At 41.5% G+C, this 17185-nt stretch overlaps 1 protein-coding gene across 1 annotated transcript in view; it reads right to left on the bottom strand.

Annotated features, from left to right (window-relative positions):
- Positions 1-17185, bottom strand: part of col13a1 (collagen, type XIII, alpha 1) — a 230775-nt gene that overhangs the window by 17079 nt on the left and 196511 nt on the right. The window contains exons 36-42 of the mRNA XM_060854140.1: positions 16296-16346; positions 15855-15881; positions 14613-14675; positions 11503-11538; positions 7812-7847; positions 3153-3206; positions 1643-1678 (exon numbers count right to left, since the gene is read on the bottom strand). Of these exons, the coding sequence (XP_060710123.1) occupies positions 1643-1678; positions 3153-3206; positions 7812-7847; positions 11503-11538; positions 14613-14675; positions 15855-15881; positions 16296-16346 (303 nt within the window). The remainder of the gene's footprint in view (positions 1-1642; positions 1679-3152; positions 3207-7811; positions 7848-11502; positions 11539-14612; positions 14676-15854; positions 15882-16295; positions 16347-17185) is intronic.

Genomic DNA, 17185 nt, shown 5'->3' with positions numbered 1-17185 from the left:
ACGGTGTGTTGTTAGCTTTTATTGGTGGAGGGTTTGAGTTTTGGTGTCACAAGGTCATGCTACAGCCGTACAAAACTCTGGTGGGGCCGCCCTTGGTGTATTGTGTGCAGTTCTGGTCACCGCATTATGGGAAGAATGTGGAAGCTTTGGAAAGGGTTCAGCGGGATTTAGTAGGATGTTGCCTGGTATGGAGGGAAGGTCTTATGAGGAAAGGCTGAGGGACTTGAGGCTGTTTTCATTAGAGAGAAGGTTAAGAGGTGACTGAATTGAGACATAAGATAATCAGAGGATTAGATAGGGTGGACAGTGAGAGTCTTTTTCCTTGAAAGGACATAGCTTTAAAGTGAAGGGTGATAGATATAGGGCAGATGTCAGAGGTAGTTTCTTTACTTAGAGAGCAGAAGGGGTATGGAACGCACTGCCTGCAACAGTAGTAGACTTGCCAACTTTAAAGGCATTTAAATGGTCATTGGATAAACATATGGATGAAAATGGAATAGTGTAGATTAGATGGGCTTCAGATTGATTTCATAGGTCGTCGCAACATTGAGGGCCGAAGATCGTGTACTGCGCTGTAATGTTCTATGTTCGCCCCGAAAAACGTCAGCTTTTCCTCTTTCCTTTGCCTTCTAAGGACTGGGTCTCGTTTATTCACCCCAGGACAAACACCATAACTTTGATCTTCCAGAAAGTGTGCAATATTTCCTAGCAGTGATCCCACAACATTTCCACGTGGACAGACTAAGTGCTGTATCTACTGTTGGAATGTTGGGACGTTCATGGATGATGATACATGGAATACAATGGAAAGTTGTGTATGTTGTTAAGGCCACCATTTCGATGAACCTTAGCTGTCAATGTTACAGTTGTTGTTGAAGTGTATATAAGCTGGTTTGAGGGGGGGATGGGGTGTGGGGAAGAGGTTGGGGGAGGGTGGTGGTGGGTGGTAAATGAAGGCTTCAGTACCTCCTTATTGGGATAGTGGCTAAATTCCATGATGACTGTCTAGTTGTCTTGTGGATCCCTTGGATGAAGGTTGAGACTGATAATGACCTTCACTGTGCCACACAGTTGGTAATTTGTCTTTGCAGGTCTGTGTGAAGCTGGAATCCCTACTCAGTCACCCTAATCCTCAACATGTAGTGCTGCTGTTGTGCCCAGGTAGCACAATCAGCTCTAATGCACACACCATCCCAAGGTGCAGTGTCCCACAAATAATGGCTATTTTATTACAAAGCCTATCTCCTCCTGTTACACTGAGATTAACAGCGATGGTAACTACACACGAGTGATTGAATTTTTGTGAACTCAGGATTCAGGCAAACACTAAACAACAATCTCAGTGCATTTCTACACAAGCTCCTTTGGGGAGATCTTTATCCTGTTCTCGATGAGCTCAAACAAGTAAACATTTTCTCCCCTAACGATTTTCACTTGAGGATGTTTTAGCAGTAAATGAATGGAAACATTCCCCTGCCTTCCCTAACCACCCTGCTCCTGCTTTATAGATTTTTGCTTTTTGTCAAACATGGTAGCCAGAGGAAAATACAGCCTCCAGCTCACAGCATCACTTGAAAGTAACGTGCAAATTAAAACGAGAGTGGGAGTTAAGTGAGACATGCAGATTGCCAGTCACTCTTACCCGGCTTCCCTTTTCACCCTTTGGTCCCAGTGAACCCTGCAAAATCAAAACAACATTGGCATGGAATTCTGCTTGAGTTCATAAGATTGAAGTGTATAGTTCTCAGTAAATGAAGAAACAGGATAAATTCACTGATAGCCAGTGTATGAAGGGACTTTTTACTGAATGAGTTGAATGGTAGGTATCAGAGGCATCAAAATTAACAATTTAGGTTGTTGCCTTTCATTATCACTGATCAGATTAAACATCCCTGACACTAACTTGAAACATTGTTGGTTTATCTCTCCACAGATGTTGTCAGACCTGTTGTGTTTTTCCAGGTGTTTCCGGTTTTATTACAGATTCCTGGCATCTACAGTACTGTCACTAGCATCAGTGTAACTGAGGAGTCCTAGAAGCTGTACACGTGTAACACTACATAAAGAGCTGAAAATGTGTTGCTGGAAAAGCACAGCAGGTCAGGCAGCATTCAAGGAGCAGGAGAGTCGATGTTTCGGGCATGAGCCCTTCTTCAGTAGGAAGGGCTCATGCCCGAAACATCGACTCTCCTGCTCCTTGGATGCTGCAAGACCTGCTGTGCTTTTCCAGCAACACATTTTCAGCTCTGATCTCCAGCATCTGCAGTCCTCACTTTCTACATACATTCTACTACATACAGCCTTACATATTTACATACATGTACTGTCATGTGACACACAGCCTCATGCATTTACATGCACGTAGTGTCATGTGACAGTACCTCTTCAAGGCTCCTCTAACATTACGATCCAAACCTATGACGCTACCACAATGCAGGTTAGGTGTGGCCTATACAAGGGAACACAACCCACCTGCAAATTCCCCTCTGATGCACCCATAGTCCTGACTTGGAAATATATCACTGCTCCTTTAGCGTCACTGGGTCGAATTCCTGGAACACCCTCCCTAACAGCATTGTGAATGCCCTTACACCTCAAAGACGACAATGGTTCAGGAAGGTAACTCACCATAACCTTCTCAAGAGCAGTCAGGGCAGGGTAATAAATGCTGGCCCAGTCAGCATGGATTTTTTTTTAAACATCTCATTCTATGTTGTGCAAGTGTCATCAGGATAATATTGACCGTCTATGTAAGGTGCTGAATGGAGGTTGGTGTTCCTCAGGGATCCTAGATTGGAGGTGCCCCTCCTAATGCCCACATTAAGTCAGAATAGCTTATTCTAACACTTTACCAAAAGGCTGTTATGAGAGGAAACATAAAATAGGGAAGAAAATAATTATTTTATCCCAGTCTGTATGTTAAGATGAAGTAAAGTTTTTAGAACTTTCAGTGTCGTCCCAAATACTGAGCTGTGCAATTTATCAGTCATCCCAACAATGTTCCTGATGATGACCAGAACACACTCAGCAAGAACATAGGATGTTTGTTTCAGTACTTTGATTTACATTTGGGTTCAGAACCGTCCAACTGACAATGTTAGATTCAAATCAGTGCTGGTCTCAAAACATCAAATATGAACAGTCTTACTTACAGGTAATCCCCGTGGTCCGGTTGGTCCTGAATATCCAGGATCTCCTTTATCACCCTAAAACAAATACCATCACAGTTTAATCAATAGTCCAATCAGACTTAACGTACATTCAAGGTTAAAGTTTGATTTATTTGCTATGTTATTGGTGCTCAGCTCTGCTAGTGAGGTCACACTGGTTATCAGAATGCCAATGTCTCTGCTCCTCATTGGGAAAAGCAGTGGATGAATTGAGCTTTGCAGCTCTGCACAATACTGAGGGTTTATCCCTCCCAGTGAACAGCTTCAGATGGTGGACAGTCTGAACCATGAGGTGCACACTTTGCTTGGATAAACAAACGTTTTGGCTGCTTAATGGTTCAGTTGCTAAATGACCTGACTGATGTGGAATGGAGATACATAGGACTACAAGGCCTTTATCCTTTCTCCCTGCTTTATTTATGTGACCTCAGTGGTTTAATTGGCAGGGGTCAGGGAAAGAAAAAAGTCTGACAGAGATTTCATGACAAATTGTTATGGTCTTACTGGAATGAAAGAGAACAAATGTCACATATGTAACTGTGTATGTTTCTGTGTATTTAGTGTGTCGATGTGTGTGTGTGTGTGTATTTGGTGTTCCCCACTGAGGACACACTGGGAGGACGTAGTGTTATAATGTTAACGTGACTGGAACATAAATCCAGAAGCTCCAGGCTAATGTTTTGGGGCCATGGATTCAAATCTTACCGTGGCAGTAAAAATCTGGGATAAAATGCCAGCCTCCTGGTGACTGCTTAACTTCTGCTGATTGTTATAAAAACCAAGTTTCCCACCAGGGAAGATTAGAATCATCGAATCCTTAAAAACTGCCATCTTTACCAGTGGAGACTATATGTGACTTCCAGCTCCCTCAGTAATGTGGTTGACCCAAAACTGCCCTCTGGGTAATTAGGGATGAGTAAGAAATAGCCAGCAACATCTCCATGAATGAGTGAAGGCGAAAAGGAAATGTCTCCCACCCCCCACCTCACAATGGGAGTCCATCAAAATCAGGTGCACTTCTGGTCATCCTCTCCCACTTGCTTCTACTCTCTAGACAAGAGAAGCCTGGGCAGAACTCGAAAGACATTTCACCCAGTCCTGTGGCTTTCCTGCCTGGTGAGGAACTTTACAATGACAGCCCTCACCCTCTGGTCTGAGCTTCTGTCAAGGACAGTCAGTTAACTCAAGGTCAGAAATTCACGCAACGAGATCTCAGCCAAACTCGAACTTCAGAAAGAAAGAGGAAACATGGAGAGGGGAGTACAAAATTGTATAAAAACACTTGTTTGAAAGAAAATATACAGGATACGGTCAGCAAAGCTAAAAAAAACTGTATCCAAATGTAGTGACTTTCAGAAAAAATTCAGAACTCTTTAAACTGAAATTGTGTCTTTCCAAATGTTTATTTTTGAAGCCATCATTGTCATTATCACCGTGGGGAAAGATTGCAGTTTACTGAACACAATGCTGATCAGATTTAAATTTCTGCAAATCTTTGTAACCAGAGCTCCGTCAATGTGATTGCTGCGTCAGGCTGGTCGATGATTTCATAACTATCGAATTGGGATTACAGAGAACCAGGTAACTTCCCTGTGTGCTCAATCTGAAATTACACATGGGGCTTCCTTCTTTCCAAATTCCACTCCCTTCCTCATCTTTTACCCATCTGATTCTTTTATCCACCCTCCTGTCACAACACTGCATTGTGATCAGCTGCTTTCAGGTACTGTCAACACATTCCCCCCAACGGTTGGGAATCAGCTCATCACTTCATAAACCTTGACTGTTGATGGGTATTTTTCCCTAAATGCTCCCCACCATCTCTATAACCTGCAAATCTTTGCAAGTGTCACCCCCTACTCATTATGGGCATCATCATCACCCTTCGGATCTCCATTTTCTCCAGTTAAGATTCCATTCCATCCATAGAATTGAGACAAGATTGCATTACGCTTCTTCATCCTGCTCTTGGCATGTGATGCAGTTGACTCTGATCACTCATATCCACTTATCCTCCTCTCTGCTCTGACCACACACAATTGACTCCCTGCTTGCAGGTATCTCTGCTCCAACTGCAATGCAAGTAGAGGGTACAATGTTTTGTCTTGCTTAGCCCAAACCCTGAATCTCATCCATCAACAAGACCGCCGATCTTAACCACTGAAATCTCCTTGCACTGTATCAGCCAATCTCACTGCTGTTTAACAGCTGAAACCAATCACCATCCAACTCTTAAGGTCTTCACAAGCATGGCCAAGGTATCTCAAGGTTCAGGTTTTGAAATACATCTACTGCCAGCCGCACAGATTCAGCATCCTCCTTGCCTCTTCTTCACCCTGATGCTGGGTTTTGGTCATGTCCCCCACATACACACAGGCGTTAGTTTACCTCAGAATCATTTTCAAGTCACAAAAAAGGGTTGCTGGTGCTGCGATGATATTGGGATCACAAACCTGTTGAGGCCACTTCATTTGATATATTCAAGAGGGAGCTGGATGTGATCCTTGCAGCTAAAGGAATCAAGGGGTATGGAGAGAAAGTGAGAGTGGGATTGTGAGATTCCACGATCAGCCACCATCATATTGAATGGTGGTGTAGGTTCGAAGGGCTGAATGGCCTACTCCTGCACCTATTTTCTATGTTTCTATCAACATGGGCTTAAATCTCTCCAGGGCAGCTGGTGGAATTTATAAACTCAATGAATAAATCTGCAACATGAAGCTAGTTTCAGTAATGGTGCCAATGAAACTATCACCAATTGCTGTAAACTCATCTGGTTCACCCAATGTCCTTTAGGGAAGGAAACTGCCACCCTTACCTGGCCTAGCCTACATGTGACACCAGAACCACAGCAATGTGGTTGATTTTATAGTTCCCTCTGAAATAGCTGAGTAAACCACTCAGTTCAAAGACAATTAGGGATGGGCAATAAATGCTGACTCAGTCAGTGGGTACCAGATCCCATGAAAGAACACACTGATGTTGAGTTTCTGCAGGTTGGGCCTGTTATTGGCTAAAGCAGCCTATTACATTGGAGAGGTCTTTTTGTTGCAAATGGAGAACAAATCAAATTTCTGTGATGCTTTTGCTGGTTCAGAAACAATATACCCGAAGCCAGCCAGTGATGGTGGGTGTTATCAACTTGGTGAGTTTTTGTTATTGGTGGAGCAGGGTTTTTAAATCAAATTCATTCTTTTCCCATGTGAGATGCCTCAAACAGATAACTGCCAAAATGTTTTTAAATTTTTAAAAAATAATATTTTACTGAATGCTTCAGTATACTTCTTTCAAAATTTATAATCAGGTGACTCGCAGACAGAGGACTGGACACTAATCAATCATTACCTGGTCTGAGGTTAATCAAATAATTACGATTAACAGTTCCTGCTGTAGGTCCCTCTTAAGGCACAGTGGTAGTGTCCCATCCCTAGACTGAAGTGCCCAGGCTCAAATCCCACCTGCTCCAGAGGTGTGTAATAACATCTCTGAACAGATTGATTAGAAGAGTAGGTAAATAAAAACAAGCAACAGTTCCTGCCACGTTTTCATGCCAACCAATGAACACCCTTATCTCATGCAATATTAATTTGTTGTTCCCTATTAAAACTTCATAGAAGAGTTACGATTCATAGATATGAAAATGACTGACCTTGAGCAGGAATTTCAACAATGACTTTGCTTTGGAAAATCAACCCAATTCCAGCTGCAATTTGCTAACTGGGTACAAAGGGGATCTCACAATTTACAGGAAAAGGGCACATGCGTCTCTCATTACCTGTGGCGCAAGGAGAGAGCACACAAAGGGGAAGTGTGAGGGACCAAGGAGAGGGGAAGAGAGAGAGAGAGAAAAAAAGATGAGAGAAGCAGAGGGAGAAGAGAAAATATGATGAGGAAAGCAAGAATATGAATTGGAGAGAGAAGAGAGAGAAAAAAAAGAGAGATTGACTTATTATGTGTTTTGCGCAACATGTTCCCGGTCTCTCTCTTGCTTTGTATTTTTCATGGAGACTGGAGTAGAGTGAAATCAGCAACAACATTGAACTCCATCAACCGCTCAGGATGGAGTCAGAAATGGCTGGAAAGGGCTTGAGTGAACAACAAAGGCTCCAACCTGACAGTGTTCCCGGCAATGACTGGGCCGAAAGGCACCTCCGGGTTACCGGTTCAAGCTTGTTCCATCACCAAACTCTCTTTGTTAAAACAGAAGTGGGCTGTAGGCACTTTTCTATTGCACATCTGATTGCTTCACTGGACTAAATTCAAGTGATTTGCAGATGTTACTGTAGAAGTGTCAATACAGTATTAAAGTAAGGTCAGGCCGATAGTGCTGTGTCATTGATCAGATAAATGGTCACTGTGCCACATTGTAAAACATGTTCATATTTTCAAATTAATTTGTTAATTTCCCATCTGTTGCAGTTTCTCATCAAATTGTAAAGCTTGAGGCTCTGCCTCATCGCTGTTCGACACCACCCCTCAAGAAGACGTGTGCAATAAATCCTTTGGAAAAAGATATTGCCTGGAGGTAAATATTCTAATCTGCATTAGATTATTTACCACTGTCTGTTGCTAAGCAACATTTGTGTGGTCTGGAAATTCAATCCTTTTAGCCAATCATCCCATGTTTTCTCTGACTCTTACCCTTTCTCCTTTTGGTCCTGCTGGCCCTGGTACACCCTACATGGAAATGAATATATTGAAGAACATCAGACTGTCTACTCCCAACATCTAGTAACAATAATGTATACAACAATACTATATACAATTGTGTATACAATAAGTGTATACAACCACACCATATATAATAGTGTATACCATACACAATAGTGCATACAACAATACCATATACAATAAGTATACAATAACACCGTATGCAAAAAAAGGCCCAGTGTTAGAACAGAAGAGCACTTTGCTCATTCAGAGAACAGAACATGGACCAATTGCTCAGCCTAAAGAAAATTAAGTAGCGCTCTCTTAGTAGGACTGGGGCATTTCTGTTGGTAACATGACCCTGGGTTTACTCCAATGGAGTGAAAAACACTCAGTGATATCCCTCCCCAGGCCAATCATTAAAATGTCTTACACATGGAGGCTTGGAGGTAATCTTCCTTCCAGTTTCCCAGTGGTGTTACAGTTAGATTTGGGAATGCTGCATCAAGTGATTCCTTTGGATGGCATGACATCTTCCCATTTCATGAGACACAGATAAATCTTACAATCTGACTCAGGTTTCTTAGTAAATTCTATGTTTCACGTGAATGAAACAAAGGGAGGTGACTGACATTAGCAATGAGGTGACAGCAGTTTAAATAGGATTTAAGTGACTGCAGTGAGGGTTGGGCAATGTAAATTTTTAAAGCCATTATTGATATTTTAAGTACCTGTGCAAAATTACATTTATTTGCACAAGGCATGTCAGGTGAATTTAACCTGTCAGAGAGAGGTGGTGCTGGAGAGCTTTGTCAAAGATGTGTGGGTACAATTAACAGAGGCTCTGAAATACTGACAATATAGGCTGAGAACAGTTAATGAATTGTCTCAGATTAATCTCTCTGCTATCTTAGAAATTACACTAATGGTTAAAGACTTGCTGTACAAATGCACGGGGGAGGACTAGGCAATGAGATTGTAGTTGGGAAATATGCAGATCGCAATGCAACCTAATGTTTCAGTGCAACATTGCAGGGTGGGAGGGAAGTAGTTGTGAGACAAATATTTTACTGTTGAATTGGCTAAATATTCAAGGAGATTTACACTGTTAAAGTCAACTTAATCTAGAATTTACAGCTTCATGCTGTTATAGTCTATTTTATTGCTTAATTAAATAATGTGTTACTCATGACAATTATCAGTTGTAACAGTGAAATCTACAATTAAAAACTACTCATCCTCCAGAAAGCGCAGAATTGCTACTCTGCAGACAATCTGCATTGCCAGGTGAACAACACTTCCTTTCATATAATCATCAAATCTAAAATCCAACTGGTTACAATGGTACAATTTATCTGCTTTAATGCACTGCAAAGCATTTACAACTAGTTTCACACATTGGTAATTACTTCGTTCAGGACCTAAACTGTTATTGGCTGTGAATGTCTGGATCAATGATCCCTTGCATAGTGCTAGCGGTTTGGTTTAGGTGCCTCTACCTCACTGAAAGTAACTACTTTCCCCAACATGATGAGGACACTCAGAATTGGTCTAGCAGCTGCTGACAGATGTTACTGGAAACTGGATATGAGTAGACAGTCAGACAGACAATGTACACACACTCCAGGATTGGCACTCAGACAGGAATTCTACCCTCGCTCTACAACATCAACTGGTGAAACTACCAATCTCTGGGGTGAGGCCAGTATATCCACTAGTGAGGGCTTAAAGCTACAGTTATCTATTGACCCTGGTATTACCATTTTTAGATGGAGACTGGAGGGAAGGGGGGGGGGGGGCGAACTATTCAGAATTCAGGCAGTTCTGAGCTAGTTCCAGTGACAGAAGTTTAAATCCAATGTAACAGTAAATGGATTGACTTATTGTGTCGATATTCCAGGACCCTGCTATTGATCAACTCGCTTGGCTGACCCTTGAGGGATGGATCAATGACTGAGAATAAGGTCTTTGCCTGCTCTGATCCCCAGTATCTTGTACATAATGGGTCACCTAGTCCTGAATGGGCATGTGCAAGTGAGTTGTTCTGTTAACTTCCCCAGTTTTGGCTAGTTTATCTTCTGCAGTGTCCCTGACAATTTGACTCTGTCTACTGTCATGCACTTTGTCAAGAAGAATAGAGGAGCTGAATATTATTTAAGTGGAGAAAGACTGCAGGAAGCTGCTGAACAGAGGGATTTCGAAGCCCTCGGGGATAAATCTCAAAAAGCTGGCAACCACGTTTAGCAGATAATCGGGTAACAAATGGAATGTTGGCCTTTAGTTCAAAGGGAATAGAATATGAAAGTGAGGAGATTTTGATAAAACTGTACAAGGCATGAGTCAGACCACAATTGGAATACTGTGAACAGATTCAGCTAAGGAGAGCTACACTAACATTACAGGCAGTCCAGAGACAGTTCACTCAGCTGACCCTGGGTACGGAGGGACTATCTTACATGGACAGGTTGAGTAGGAAAAGCCTGTAGTAGTTGGAATTTAGAAGAATGAAACACAACCTTATTGAAGCAATCAAGATTCTTAAGGACCCGGCAGGGTAGATGTGGAAATGTTGTTTCCCCTTGAGGGAGTGTCTCAGACCAGGGGATATAATCTCAATATAAGGGTCACCCTTTTAAGGCAGAGATGAGGAGGAATTTCTCCTTTCAGACGGTAGTGAATCTGTGGAACAGTTTAACACAGAGGTTTGGGATAACAAATATTCAAGGCTGAGAAAGACAGATTTTTGATCAGGAAAGGAATTGGTGAATCAAGGGTTATGGGGAAAAGGCAGGAGTGTGGAATCGAGGATTATCAGATCAGCCATGATCTCACTGAATGGCAGTGCAGACTCAATGGGCTGAATGGTCTACTTCTCTTCCTACATCTTATGGTCTCACGGAATCTACCTTGGAAACTGCTGTGTGGCCCATCAGGGTGAGGTTATGTGCGCTATAATTGAGAAAACAGAGACTGCTCGACATGTTCCGACAGGGACAGTTAAGCATGATGAGAAATCTCTTTCAAATTAAATATTATTGATAGGGATGAACACTCATCTCAGACAGCAACATAGAACCACTGATAGCTGCTGAATTTTGTTTGCATCGAGTTGGAATTTCACCTCCATTATCATTGCATCAAATTATCATTCAGTTCTGGAGACAAGGTTCATTGTTATTTTAAGGGTGTGCTTTGGTCAGTATAGCTCTAAGGTTATGGGACCAAGTTACACATCAACATTAAATGCTTCAGACCTACTAAGACAGAATAGATTTACTATAAACCACAGATTGTTTCGGTATATGAAAATGTAGGACATTTGAAAATTTCAAAATGTAACCAAAATTGGGTCATGTTCAGTATAGCACGGTGTTTAAAAGAGAAAAGCAAAAGGACTAAATTTTGACCTCCTACATTAGTTAATTTACCAGAATTACAACACTGTGGCTCCAAATATTCATACCCATTGAACAGTCACATTACTTAAGCAGCTCCTAATACAAATGATTGACCAAAAGGTTAAATAAGCAATCGCATGCATTGGCACATTTCTCATGCTTCATTTACAATGGAATCAGTTCACTGTACAGGCATGTAATCCAGCAACATTTAATTCATTAGGCAGTCCGACAGCAGTGTAGCAGGCATGAACGATCGAGCAGAATGGATGTATGGAACTCACCAGTGGCCCAGGCTGTCCATCAAAGCCAGAAGCACCCTGGATGGTGTATGAAGTGTTAAAAGTGGAAAGAACAGTGGGGAAGAGATGAGTGTAGCAGTGAAAAGGGACATGTGTGGCATAACTCAATGAAAGGTGATGACATAACGTTGAAAGAGATGAGGACTTGACATATCTGTCAGCGCACAAGATTGTTTGTAGAAAAACAAAACATACGTTTGAGTATTTCAAGCTCAGGGGCTACAAAAATGTTTAATTCTTCATTCTCTGAATGGTAATAGAACCATTGTACAGTTACCTGTTTTACCTTTCTACCTGGCTGCAGGACATCTCAGAAGATGCTAGTTTGGAAAAGTGAATGTCAAATCTTCACAACTAAGAGAGGGAGAGTATGACCAATGTGGCATGCTATTGAAAGTGAATTATGATACCTGTAAATTGGACCAATAATGAATGATGCTATTGAAAAATAAATTATGTTCTGAAGAGTCATACCAGACTCGAACCCTGTTTCTTGCTCTACAGATGCTGCCAACTTGCTGAATTTCAACATCAATCTGTGGTATTGATGACACAGCAATATCTGCTGCCTATTATGTAATCCCATTAATGGACAGTAAAATATTGAACATAGGAAGAAAATAGCCATCCTAACATACTTGAAGTTTGAGATCATAATGCACCATCCCATCATTGAACACAGTCCATTCTGGCAAAATTCTCTGTAGTTTTAATGGCTGTTTTAAATAGGCAAGATTTAAGTTGTGCTTGTGTTTTCACTGGCCTATTCCTTCACTGTATTGACAGTCTGGTAATGATTAGATTAGATTACTTACAGTGTGAAAACAGGCCCTTCGGCCCAACAAGTCCACACCGACCCGCCGAAGCACAACCCACCCATACCCCCACATTTACCTCTTACCTAACACTACGGGCAATTTAGCATAGCCAATTCACCTGACCCGCACATCTTTGTGACTGTGGGAGAACGTGCAAACTCCACACAGTCAGTCGCCTGAGGCGGGAATTGAACCCAGGTCTCTGGCACTGTGAGGCAGCAGTGCTAACCACTGTGCCACCGTGCCGCCCACAATGAGGAGAATACTTTCCCTGCAATTAAGGAGACTGATATTACGAGTAGAATGTGTCTATATTGCCTGGAATTTCAAAGAATGAAGTGATCTCAATACGTTAAGATAATAAGGTAGTTGCCAATTCCACTGGCTGGAGAATCTCAACCTAGGGTCATAGTCTCAGGAAAATCTCAGCAGGTCTGGCGTCTTCTGTGCAGAGAAATCAGAGTTGATGTTTTGGTCCAATGAGCCCTGCCTCAGAGCAGACTCGAAATGTTAACTCTGATTTCTCTTCCACAGATTTTCCAGCAAGTTCCGTTTTTGTTTCCAATTTCCAGAATCTGCAGTTCTTTTGGTTTTTCATAGTCTCAGGATGTGGGTTCAATCATTTAGGCCTTCTTCATTCAGATGATACTTGGAATTCTTAATCCCAAAGAGCTGTGGACACTTAGTCATTAAGCAGATTCAAGACTGAGATTGATGAGATTTTTGAGTGTAAAGGGAGTTTAGTTTTATAATAAAGTGGGAACTTGGAAATGAGGTAATAGAGCAAAGCAGAGGCTGAAAGGCCTCCTCCTGCTGTAGTTTGTATGTAATTGAAATAATAGTGTTACAGATAGCCATAAGTGATTGAGCAAAAGTCTGCTATTTTAAATTGTGATAATCCACTGCATTAAAATAAATTGGACTTAAAGTAACTACAGGCACACAATCCTTTATCCAAAATGCTTGGGACCAGCTGGTTTTCAAAATTCAGAATTTTTCGAATTTCAGAATAAGTGACAGTTCAACGATGAAATTTTTAAAAATTTACCGAACAGCCGACTCAATGTGAGTACTACGGGCCCGGAGACAGAATTGAGGCCTGCCAGTGCTGGGCCATGTCACATCTGTGTGACATGCAGTGACTGGTTGTGGAGTTGGGTTAACTGTTTGCACGCTAACAACCTTGTTAATGAGATAAAAACTTCACAAAAAAATCTTCGGACTTTGGAGCTTTTCAGATTCGGGGTTTTCAGATAAAGGGTCGTTTACCCGTATTACCCCATAAATAATTGCAGAATTCTGTTCCATGTTCTTTCTTTGTTGTTGTGATTTTTCAATGTATTTATTTGTTAAAAAGGTAGATACTCTGAAATAATTTGGGGAACGCATAAGTAGTTGGAATTTATTTGACAAATAATTGGTGGTTTCATAGCAGTTCCTATTAATCCAAGCACCAAGGCCTCTCTGGCTGAGCACATGGACAGCACACAAATTTTGTTGCACTCTGTCCTGGACCCTCATAGTTTCTTCCTTCTGACACAAGTATCTGGTTCATGTTGATAAAACTAATTTATAATCATTTCAGCTAGCCTTTGTACTTTCAAGGCAGTGGTTCTGTCAGAGAAGCTTAGATGTGCTACCGCTGTGAGGTTGGGTCTTGGTTTTGGCTGCATGGGTTTTCTCCCGTGTCTGCCCCCCATTCTACAAGTTCTCTCTCATCTTTGAGGGTCTTCTCTCCACCACGACCACCCCCCCCCAACATGTCCCTTCTCCATAGTCCCTGTGATTTGCGTTCTTCCAGGGCGAAATGTGGCTACATGCATTTTATTTTTTATTTGTTTATTTATTGAACAAAACTTTAATTTGTCTTCATGTTTTATTGATGAGCGTGTTTTGCAGAGTTGCCCACAGCTTGTGCCACCAAAACAGTTCATGCTTTGGTGGACATTGGGCCATGTTTCCAAGAATGGGGAAGATCTATTCAGGTTCTCCACAGACACCGTAGAGCTCAGACATAGTTTGGGAAACTGGGAGGTTGAATGTTACCTCTGGATCGGATCATCTTGCTGCATCGTTATCTAACTTCACAAACGTGAGGATGACATGCATTCACACACACATTATCATTAGATGCTTTCTACACTGGTAGCTCTTTGAGGGTTAATTGGATTTGAAGTAGGTTACACACATTGTCATGCCCTGAAATGGCATTCTCCAACTGGCAAGTACACGTCAGAAATGTTGCAGACAGATGCAGTAGAAGATGCAACTTACAGGCAGTCCCAGGTGACCTCGGTCACCTTTTTCACCTTTCACACCATCTGACCCAGGGTCACCCTGCACCAATGACAAAATGAGCTCAGATTACTTTTAACAGTGTCATATGTATCATACATACATTATCAATCATTTACCAAATTGATCAGATTGTTGTATATAACTCCTTGGATCCAGTCATCCATCTCACAGGCTAATCATTTGATGCAATTGTGACAGTAATTTTCTGACTGATGCTGTTTTAACACCAGCCTGACTATTATAAAGGGATTACATCCAGGTTTGAGGGAATACTCTAATCTGAGCATAAATAGCTTTGAGAATTAAAGCTATTAAAATCTCAGTTGAAGGGGAAAACTTGTAGAAAAGGGCAAGAACAGGGAGCTGTGCATAAACTAACTTGTAAGATATTAATCCCTCTGGTCCCTTGATTGGCTTGGGCATGCATCCCAGGTGCTAAAACAATGCACAGTATCGGAATGGAAACCGGAGAAATGAAAAATGACTAACTGTAGAAGGGGATTTAATGCAAGTGGAGAGATAATGTGAACCAGGATGGAGTGAGTGGGAGAAACTGCTACCAGTCAGATAACCTGGTATCGACAGATTTAGTCGTCACTCTGAGATTTCTATTGAAATTGATTAGATTCTGCTGTTATTGATGTAGATAACCAAATTAATTTCCAGTGCTAAGGATATTATAAACTTAACCTGTCAAAAATAATTAAGGGCCATTATATTCAGTGTTCGACACTGGCCAAGATCTTAAACAGCCATGATGCAAAACAAATTGGAGAACAGATTGAGAACAGCATTTATTATAACAGCTGAGATGGTAAAAAGGGGGCTACCAAAAGCATTTTCAACAAGGTCATAAATGTCTCTCACATTGATCATGATTGATACACAGCTGCTCAGAGATTCACAGAAACTGGGACTGGGAGTAAAGCTGGACATCAAATCCATGGAGAAGATGAAAGCTCTCCATTTGGAGAAAGCAAATTGGTCCAAGGCAAGGAACAGGGCAGCTCATACCTAATGTGAGATCAGAGAGAAACAGTTTCCATTTCCCTCTTCAGGGACTGCACATCAATAAAACACAGGTCACAACTGGTTTCCTATTCAAGGAGTTTACAAATTTTAACCAATGCAGAAGGAGGGGAAAGATTACAATGAAGAAAGTCACCAAACTGACCTCTGCAACCTGCAGAATGTGCAATTGAGTAGAATTAAAATTACCTTTGTCCCTGGAAGACCATGTGGTCCCTGAGAAAACAGAAACAAAAAAAAAGTTTCATACAAATAGTATATCTGCTTACTTGTATATGCTAGTTGGAGTTCCTTTGAGTTTTAAAAATAGAACTAATTGCATTATTTCCTAAGGTTTATTTTGGTGATCATTTTGGTGTGTGTGTTTTCATTAAACAAAAAACAACTTCAAAATTACTGCTTTGCAAACCTCACAGGAACTGCAATTTAAGTCTGTATTTACATCTTTAGCCAGAAAATCACAGCTACATGAAGAATCAACTGTCACCAAAACTAAAATTAAATCTTTGGGGAGCTAAATAGGAGCTACCTGCATCTCTCCCTCCCGGTCTATACGGTTAGTATTTAATATCCTCTCAGTCTTTCATGTTATTCTGGTTTCCTGGTGGGAGGAGGACAATGAATCCTTACCATTGGACCTGGAGGTCCCTCTGGCCCAGGTGGCCCTGGAGGACCACTCACCTGCAAAAATGAAAAACAACCCTCAGTAAATAAACAAGGAAGTCTTTACAAACAGCTCAGAAGTACAATGCTCTATCCCACTCTCCAGTTATCAGGATTGAAGGAATGGTAATAGAGCCCCTTCAAACTTCAAGAAATTTTTAAATTAAAATAGTTGGAGGGAAATCTCTCATAGAGCTGCACATAAATTACTTTAAAACATTTTGAGGTGGTAATGGAATCCACCCTGGTTAGTCCTCCTTACTAACATCTGGGAGCTAGTGCCAAAATTGTGAGAGCTGTCTCATAGACGAGTCACACAACAGGCTGGCAGTCACACTACAGAATTATACCTAACAAACCATATTCCAGACAACACTGTTACTATTCCTGGATGTGTGTTTCCCACTGGCAAGACAGACCGAACAGAGAGAGCCGCATAATAATATACACTCAGACAGAGTTGCCCTGGGAGCATTCATTGTTAGTTTTGGATCTATGTAGTCTCATGGCATCAGATCAAGCATGGGCAAGGAAACCTCCAGCTGATTACGATGTACCGCCACAAACAACCATGAATGTGTGTGAACAATTAAATAACTCATAGGAGGAGGAGAAGGCTCCACAAATATTCCCATCCTTAGTGACGAGGGAGCCCAGCACGTCAGTGCAAAAGATGAGGCTGAAGCATTTGCAACAATATTCAGGCAAAAGTGCTTAGTGGTTAATCCATCTCAGCCACCTCCAGTGGTTCTGAATATCACAAAGGGCAGTCTTTGGCCAAATCGATTCACTTCATGTGATACTGAGCGACAACTGAAGATAATAGATACAGTAAAGGCTGCGAGGCCCCAACAACA

This window comes from Hemiscyllium ocellatum, chromosome 43 (genome assembly GCF_020745735.1).
Source record: "Hemiscyllium ocellatum isolate sHemOce1 chromosome 43, sHemOce1.pat.X.cur, whole genome shotgun sequence".
Taxonomy (NCBI): Eukaryota; Metazoa; Chordata; class Chondrichthyes; order Orectolobiformes; family Hemiscylliidae; genus Hemiscyllium; species Hemiscyllium ocellatum.
The sequence above is the reverse complement of the archived record's forward strand: the minus strand, read 5'-3'. Positions and strand labels throughout refer to the sequence as shown.